Below are 7,723 nucleotides of genomic sequence, written 5' to 3'. Positions count from 1 at the left end.
TCTACCACTCCAGCCCTCTTCCAAAATACATCTAAAGCTTGAATTTTCAGTGTCATAAAAGCAGGCTTTGTTCATTATCATTAAAGTTCTGAATTTTAAGAAATTAAAAATAGCTGGAGCAGGGCTGGAACGTAACCTAGTTGTAGAGTGTTCCCCTAGCATGCACAAAGCCCTGAGTTCAGCTATCACATACTCAGAAAAAGCCAGAGGTGGCGCTGTGGCTCAAATAGCAGAGTAATAGCCTTGAGCAAAAAGTATCCAAGGACAGTGCTCAGGCTGAGATCAAGCCCTACAACTGGCAAAAAACAAAAACAAAATGTAGCTGGGTTGGGGCCGGGACTTTGGCCTTTTGGTAGTGCTTGCCTAAATTGCACGAGGACTGGGGTCCTCGGTACAAGCATAGAAAAAGCTGTTAAGTGGTGCTGTGGCTCAAGTGATAGTGCTCTACCCTTGAGAAAGCCCAAGGACAGTGCCCAGGCCAGGCGCAGGACTGGGAAAAAAAAAAGAAAAAAAAAAAGCTGGTGCCAACTGCTCATGCCTGTAATCTCAGTTGGATGGCTGAGATCTGAGGATCAAGGTTTGATGCCAGTTCAGGCAATCAAGTCTGTGACTCATTACCTAGAATTAACCCTCAGAAGACCAGTAGTGCTGTGGCTCAGTGGCGGAGCACTACACTTGAGCAATGAAGCCCAGGGACAGTGCCTAGACCTAAGTTCAAGCCCCATGATTGACCCCCCCCCCCCCCCCCCGCTCAAAAAAAAAATCTAGTGCCAATGGCTCATGCCTATAATCCTAACCTACTGATGAGGCTGGGCTCTAAGGATGTTTAGAGGCTGCCTGGGCAAAAAAGTCTGTAAAATGCTTATCTCTACTACCAGAACACAGGAAGTGGCACTGTGGCTCAAAGTGGCAGAGTGCTAGTCTGAGCAAGAGTTCCAGGACAGCACTCGGGCTCTGGACTCAAGCTCCACAACCACCAAAAAAAACTAGGTACCAGGAGCTTGGCCTAGTGGTAGAGTGCTTGCCTAGCATGCACAAAGACCCGGGTTCAATTCTACGGGACCACATACATAAAGACTGAAGTGGTAGAGCTCTAGCCTTGAGAAAAAACCAAGGACAGTGTTCAGGCCCTGAGCTCAAGCCCAGGACTGGCAAAAAAATAAAAACAAAAAAAATTAAAAACATTCCACATCTAAGGATGTGTATCAGATTATAGGAGTGATCCTTTTATAGTTCAGCTTCCCTGTAACTTCAGCAAGTGCTGCAGACAGAACAATGGTTGTGGGCATTCTTGTTAAGAACCCTAACCACGTGAACTCCAATCCATACCCCCCCCCCCCCCGCCTCCCCTTCACCCCACCCAACTAGCTTTGGGAACTCCTGAGTAAAAAAGGGGCACTACTACAGCAAGTTACCCTTTGTGTGTGCTGGTCCCAAGGCTAGAATGGGGTAATGTAGAGGGGTTACACACACATCCATCAGAAAGTGGGTGCACTATTTCTTTAACATTGATATGCCTTTCTTGGTCCCCCTTTCCCTCCCTCCACGCCGGCTACACCTTACTTTAAAACCTCACCATACAATACTACCTAGGCATATCTGGGTCCACTATTAAGACTATCCCTTTGGACTGACATTTTGAATTTCATGGTAAGCATATTGGTTACTATTCTATTTTCTGAAAAGAATCAAAACAGAACTATTCCGGAATGCAAGAACTTTATTGAAACAAAAGTGCAGTGAAACTTGTCATAAGTTTAAAAGGGGAAACTTTTAAAAACCTCCCCTCAAACGCAGGACCAGGTGCAGAGTGGACTCCTTCTGGATGTTGTAGTCAGACAGGGTGCGGCCATCTTCCAGCTGCTTGCCTGCAAAGATCAGCCTCTGCTGGTCAGGAGGGATGCCCTCCTTGTCCTGGATCTTGGCCTTGACGTTCTCGATGGTGTCACTGGGCTCCACCTCCAGGGTGATGGTCTTGCCAGTCAGGGTCTTCACAAAGATCTGCATGCCACCTCGGAGACGGAGCACCAGGTGCAGAGTGGATTCTTTCTGGATGTTGTAGTCAGACAGAGTGCGGCCATCTTCCAGCTGCTTGCCTGCAAAGATCAGCCTCTGCTGGTCAGGAGGGATGCCCTCCTTGTCCTGGATCTTGGCCTTGACGTTCTCGATGGTGTCACTGGGCTCCACCTCCAGGGTGATGGTCTTGCCAGTCAGGGTCTTCACAAAGATCTGCATGCCACCTCGGAGACGGAGCACCAGGTGCAGAGTGGATTCTTTCTGGATGTTGTAGTCAGACAGAGTGCGGCCATCTTCCAGCTGCTTGCCTGCAAAGATCAGCCTCTGCTGGTCAGGAGGGATGCCCTCCTTGTCCTGGATCTTGGCCTTGACGTTCTCGATGGTGTCACTGGGCTCCACCTCCAGGGTGATGGTCTTGCCAGTCAGGGTCTTCACAAAGATCTGCATGCCACCTCGGAGACGGAGCACCAGGTGCAGAGTGGATTCTTTCTGGATGTTGTAGTCAGACAGAGTGCGGCCATCTTCCAGCTGCTTGCCTGCAAAGATCAGCCTCTGCTGGTCAGGGGGAATACCTTCTTTGTCCTGGATCTTGGCCTTGACGTTCTCGATGGTGTCACTGGGCTCCACCTCCAGGGTGATGGTCTTGCCAGTCAGGGTCTTCACAAAGATCTGCATGCCACCTCGGAGACGGAGCACCAGGTGCAGAGTGGATTCTTTCTGGATGTTGTAGTCAGACAGGGTGCGGCCATCTTCCAGCTGCTTGCCTGCAAAGATCAGCCTCTGCTGGTCAGGAGGGATGCCCTCCTTGTCCTGGATCTTGGCCTTGACGTTCTCGATGGTGTCACTGGGCTCCACCTCCAGGGTGATGGTCTTGCCAGTCAGGGTCTTCACAAAGATCTGCATGCCACCTCGGAGACGGAGCACCAGGTGCAGAGTGGATTCTTTCTGGATGTTGTAGTCAGACAGGGTGCGGCCATCTTCCAGCTGCTTGCCTGCAAAGATCAGCCTCTGCTGGTCAGGAGGAATGCCTTCCTTGTCCTGGATCTTGGCCTTGACATTCTCGATGGTGTCACTGGGCTCCACCTCCAGGGTGATGGTCTTGCCAGTCAGGGTCTTCACAAAGATCTGCATGCCACCTCGGAGACGGAGCACCAGGTGCAGAGTGGATTCTTTCTGGATGTTGTAGTCAGACAGGGTGCGGCCATCTTCCAGCTGCTTGCCTGCAAAGATCAGCCTCTGCTGGTCAGGGGGAATACCCTCTTTGTCCTGGATCTTGGCCTTGACATTCTCGATGGTGTCACTGGGCTCCACCTCCAGGGTGATGGTCTTGCCAGTCAGGGTCTTCACAAAGATCTGCATGCCACCTCGGAGACGGAGCACCAGGTGCAGAGTGGATTCTTTCTGGATGTTGTAGTCAGACAGGGTGCGGCCATCTTCCAGCTGCTTGCCTGCAAAGATCAGCCTCTGCTGGTCAGGAGGAATGCCTTCCTTGTCCTGGATCTTGGCCTTGACATTCTCGATGGTGTCACTGGGCTCCACCTCCAGGGTGATGGTCTTGCCAGTCAGGGTCTTCACAAAGATCTGCATGCCACCTCGGAGACGGAGCACCAGGTGCAGAGTGGATTCTTTCTGGATGTTGTAGTCAGACAGAGTGCGGCCATCTTCCAGCTGCTTGCCTGCAAAGATCAGCCTCTGCTGGTCAGGAGGGATGCCCTCCTTGTCCTGGATCTTGGCCTTGACGTTCTCGATGGTGTCACTGGGCTCCACCTCCAGGGTGATGGTCTTGCCAGTCAGGGTCTTCACAAAGATCTGCATGCCACCTCGGAGACGGAGCACCAGGTGCAGAGTGGATTCTTTCTGGATGTTGTAGTCAGACAGAGTGCGGCCATCTTCCAGCTGCTTGCCTGCAAAGATCAGCCTCTGCTGGTCAGGGGGAATACCTTCTTTGTCCTGGATCTTGGCCTTGACGTTCTCGATGGTGTCACTGGGCTCCACCTCCAGGGTGATGGTCTTGCCAGTCAGGGTCTTCACAAAGATCTGCATGCCACCTCGGAGACGGAGCACCAGGTGCAGAGTGGATTCTTTCTGGATGTTGTAGTCAGACAGGGTGCGGCCATCTTCCAGCTGCTTGCCTGCAAAGATCAGCCTCTGCTGGTCAGGAGGGATGCCCTCCTTGTCCTGGATCTTGGCCTTGACGTTCTCGATGGTGTCACTGGGCTCCACCTCCAGGGTGATGGTCTTGCCAGTCAGGGTCTTCACAAAGATCTGCATGCCACCTCGGAGACGGAGCACCAGGTGCAGAGTGGATTCTTTCTGGATGTTGTAGTCAGACAGGGTGCGGCCATCTTCCAGCTGCTTGCCTGCAAAGATCAGCCTCTGCTGGTCAGGAGGAATGCCTTCCTTGTCCTGGATCTTGGCCTTGACATTCTCGATGGTGTCACTGGGCTCCACCTCCAGGGTGATGGTCTTGCCAGTCAGGGTCTTCACAAAGATCTGCATGCCACCTCGGAGACGGAGCACCAGGTGCAGAGTGGATTCTTTCTGGATGTTGTAGTCAGACAGGGTGCGGCCATCTTCCAGCTGCTTGCCTGCAAAGATCAGCCTCTGCTGGTCAGGGGGAATACCTTCTTTGTCCTGGATCTTGGCCTTGACATTCTCGATGGTGTCACTGGGCTCCACCTCCAGGGTGATGGTCTTGCCAGTCAGGGTCTTCACAAAGATCTGCATGCCACCTCGGAGACGGAGCACCAGGTGCAGAGTGGATTCTTTCTGGATGTTGTAGTCAGACAGGGTGCGGCCATCTTCCAGCTGCTTGCCTGCAAAGATCAGCCTCTGCTGGTCAGGAGGAATGCCTTCCTTGTCCTGGATCTTGGCCTTGACATTCTCGATGGTGTCACTGGGCTCCACCTCCAGGGTGATGGTCTTGCCAGTCAGGGTCTTCACAAAGATCTGCATGCCACCTCGGAGACGGAGCACCAGGTGCAGAGTGGATTCTTTCTGGATGTTGTAGTCAGACAGGGTGCGGCCATCTTCCAGCTGCTTGCCTGCAAAGATCAGCCTCTGCTGGTCAGGGGGAATACCTTCTTTGTCCTGGATCTTGGCCTTGACATTCTCGATGGTGTCACTGGGCTCCACCTCCAGGGTGATGGTCTTGCCAGTCAGGGTCTTCACGAAGATCTGCATTGTCTGTTACAAAGAAGACAAAATAAAAAGAGCCAATTTTAATCCTGAGGATCTTAATATGATACCAGAAGGGGTCAAGAATGTCTTAAGTCATCTCCAACTAACCCATCATTCGAACCAGAGATAGAGCTGTGGAACAAGTGATATTTCATCAGATCTGAGAAAAAGTTGAGGAACAGTTCCCAAACCTAGTTCAAAACCTAGTACTGAGGGCCGGGAGTTTGGCCTAGTGGTTAAAGTGCTTGCCTAGCATGCATGAAGACCCGGGTTCGATTCCTTGGTACCACATACATAGAAAAAAGCCGGAAGTGGTGCTGAGGCTCAAGTGGCAGAGCTCTAGCCTTGAGAGAAAGTCCAAGGACAGTGCTCAGGCCCTGAGCTCAAGCCCAGGACTGGCAAAAAAAACCTAGTACTGAGAAAGAAAAGAACGGGAAAAAGAAACAAGTTTCCTTAACTTGGGCTTTTGTATCCTGCTATTTGAGAGCTTGAAATCAGGGCCTAATATTCTTGCTTGACTGGTGCCCGTCATTCAAGCCACACTTCTAGTCGGTCTTTCTATGGTTATTTTAAGAGTCTCATGGGCTTTTTCACTCAAGCTGGTTTGTAAGGTCTGTAATCTTTGTATCTAGGATTACAGCCATGAGTCACAGACAATAGGCTGTGTATTACCTTATATTGGCCTAAAAAGGGGGAGGGGTGCCATGAAACTGCACCATGCTGGTAACCCTACTTATCAGGAGGTGAAATCTGAGGATCAAGGCTCCAAAAGCCAGCCCGGGCTGCAAGACTCAACTCTAATTAACCACCACAAAGCCGGAAGTGACGCTGTGGCTCAAAAAAAAAAAAAGAGCCCCCTTCCCCCCCAAAAAAACTTGCCTTCGTAAAAGCCTGCCAGTATTTAAGGGTGGTGATGGCGGTAACACACTCAATACCTGGCTTCGTAAATGTAACCAAGAAATGAAGCTCGAGCCTCACTCCTCTTCCCCGTCTTGACGCGGACCCTGGGTCCGCAGCTCCGGACCCTGTGTCCTGCCCCCGAGAGAGCCTCAGCCGACAGGCCCGGCCGGGCGCCGCCCCGCCGCTGTGAGCCAACAGAGGCGGTGACGTCATAAGGCCGCGCGGCGCCCGCCCCTCCCCCCGCCCCCGCCCGCCGCGCCCAACGGCTTCACCCGCCATCTTCCCCCCCTTCTCCGCGGCCCAGAGGCTGCCCCCAGCGGCCTTCGCCCGCTCATGTTGCTGCCCCGACCTCAGAGCCCCAGGGTCCTGAGTCAGAATCTAAGACTCCGACACGGCCGCCATCTTGCCACCTTCTCAGCGGCGAGAGCGCGCGGGCCCCGGTGACGAGGGCCGGAGGCCAGGGTCGCGGGCGGCTCCCCCCGCCCCCGCCGGCCGCCCCCCTCAGTGCCCCGCGGGCGCCACGGCCGCGTCCTCACTCACCGGGGTCGGCGGCGGCGGGACGGCGGGGCGCTCTGAGAACCGGCGTCGGATCGGGCGGCCTCGACGCAACTCGCCGCGCCGCGCCCCGGCGCCGTCTTATATACCGGGCCGCCCGGAGATCCCTCCGCAGACACGCCTCCAGGGACTACTTTCCCACGCGCTCCCCCCGAGGGACCGACAGAACCCTCCGCACGGCCGGCTTCCCGACCCCACAGACCGACCGGCAGAGTCTGAAGCGGGGCCACCGCCCGAGGCGGGGAGGGGCGGGCCGCGCTGCGGGGCCCGGCGGAGGGATCGACGCGTCTCCTGAGCGCTGCGGCCGTCACGCGCCGCCGCAGTCACGCGCCGCCGCAGTCACGCGCCGCCGCAGTCACGCGCCGCCGCCGCCGCCGCGCGGCTGGGGGCGGGGCGGGCGCGGCTGGGGGCGGGGCGGGCGCGGAAGGCGCCAAAGCCCGGGCCGGATCGCGGAGGCGGAGCGGCCTCCGCCCGCCAGAACCCCGCGCGCCCCCCTCCTGGCCCCGCGCCCGGTCCTGGCCCCGCGGTCCCCCGTGGGCTCTCTCCACCCCGTCCTGCCCCGCATTGCGGGGTTGGTGCGAGTTCGTCTCGCTGAGGTCCCTTCCGGCCCAGCCCAGCCCTCGCCCTCCCCGCCGCCGGGCACCGCGACAAGGCCGATGACTTGGCAAATCTAAGGCGAGAGGGGCCTGGGCCTGGGGCCTGGGCCTGGGCCTGGGAGAGGGGCCTGGGGGACCCGGAGAGGCCTGGGAGAGGGGCCCGGGGGACCTGGAGAGGCCTGGGAGAGGGACCTGGGGGACCCGGAGAGGCCTGGGAGAGGGGCCTGGGCCTGGGCCCGGGGGACCTGGAGAGGCCTGGGAGAGGGGCCTGGGGGACCCGGAGAGGCCTGGGAGAGGGGCCTGGGCCTGGGCCTGAGAGAGGGGCCTGGGCCTGGGAGAGGGGCCTGGGCCTGGGCCTGGGAGAGGGGCCTGGGGGACCCGGAGAGGCCTGGGAGAGGGACCTGAGGCCTGGGAGAGGGGCCTGGGCCCGGGCCCGGGGGACCCCAAGAGGCCTGGGAGAGGGGCCTGGGCCTGGG

At 56.6% G+C, this 7,723-nt stretch overlaps 1 protein-coding gene across 2 annotated transcripts; it reads right to left on the bottom strand.

The window, feature by feature from the left end:
• Positions 1-1,702: 1,702 nt before the first annotated feature.
• Positions 1,703-6,739, bottom strand: Ubc (ubiquitin C). 2 transcript variants are annotated; one of them, XM_090319854.1, is made up of 2 exons: positions 6,637-6,739; positions 1,703-5,202 (listed from the first exon to the last, which is right to left on the bottom strand). In XM_090319854.1, exon 2 carries the CDS (start codon positions 5,197-5,199, stop codon positions 1,774-1,776), a length of 3,426 nt encoding a protein of 1,141 aa, XP_090175980.1. In that variant the 5' UTR covers positions 5,200-5,202; positions 6,637-6,739; the 3' UTR covers positions 1,703-1,773. The 2 variants fall into 2 exon arrangements, with proteins under 2 accessions (XP_090175980.1, XP_090175981.1); XM_090319855.1 differs by lacking the exon at positions 6,637-6,739 and adding an exon at positions 6,132-6,188.
• Positions 6,740-7,723: the final 984 nt, after the last annotated feature.

This window comes from Megascapheus bottae, chromosome 28 (genome assembly GCF_031878675.1).
Source record: "Megascapheus bottae isolate mThoBot1 chromosome 28, mThoBot2.hap1, whole genome shotgun sequence".
Lineage (NCBI taxonomy): Eukaryota > Metazoa > Chordata > Mammalia > Rodentia > Geomyidae > Megascapheus > Megascapheus bottae.
The sequence above is the reverse complement of the archived record's forward strand: the minus strand, read 5'-3'. Positions and strand labels throughout refer to the sequence as shown.

Bases quoted from the DNA above. Each gene is read 5' to 3' on its own strand.
- Ubc (XM_090319854.1), bottom strand. From the start codon at position 5,199: ATGCAGATCTTCGTGAAGACCCTGACTGGCAAGACCATCACCCTGGAG.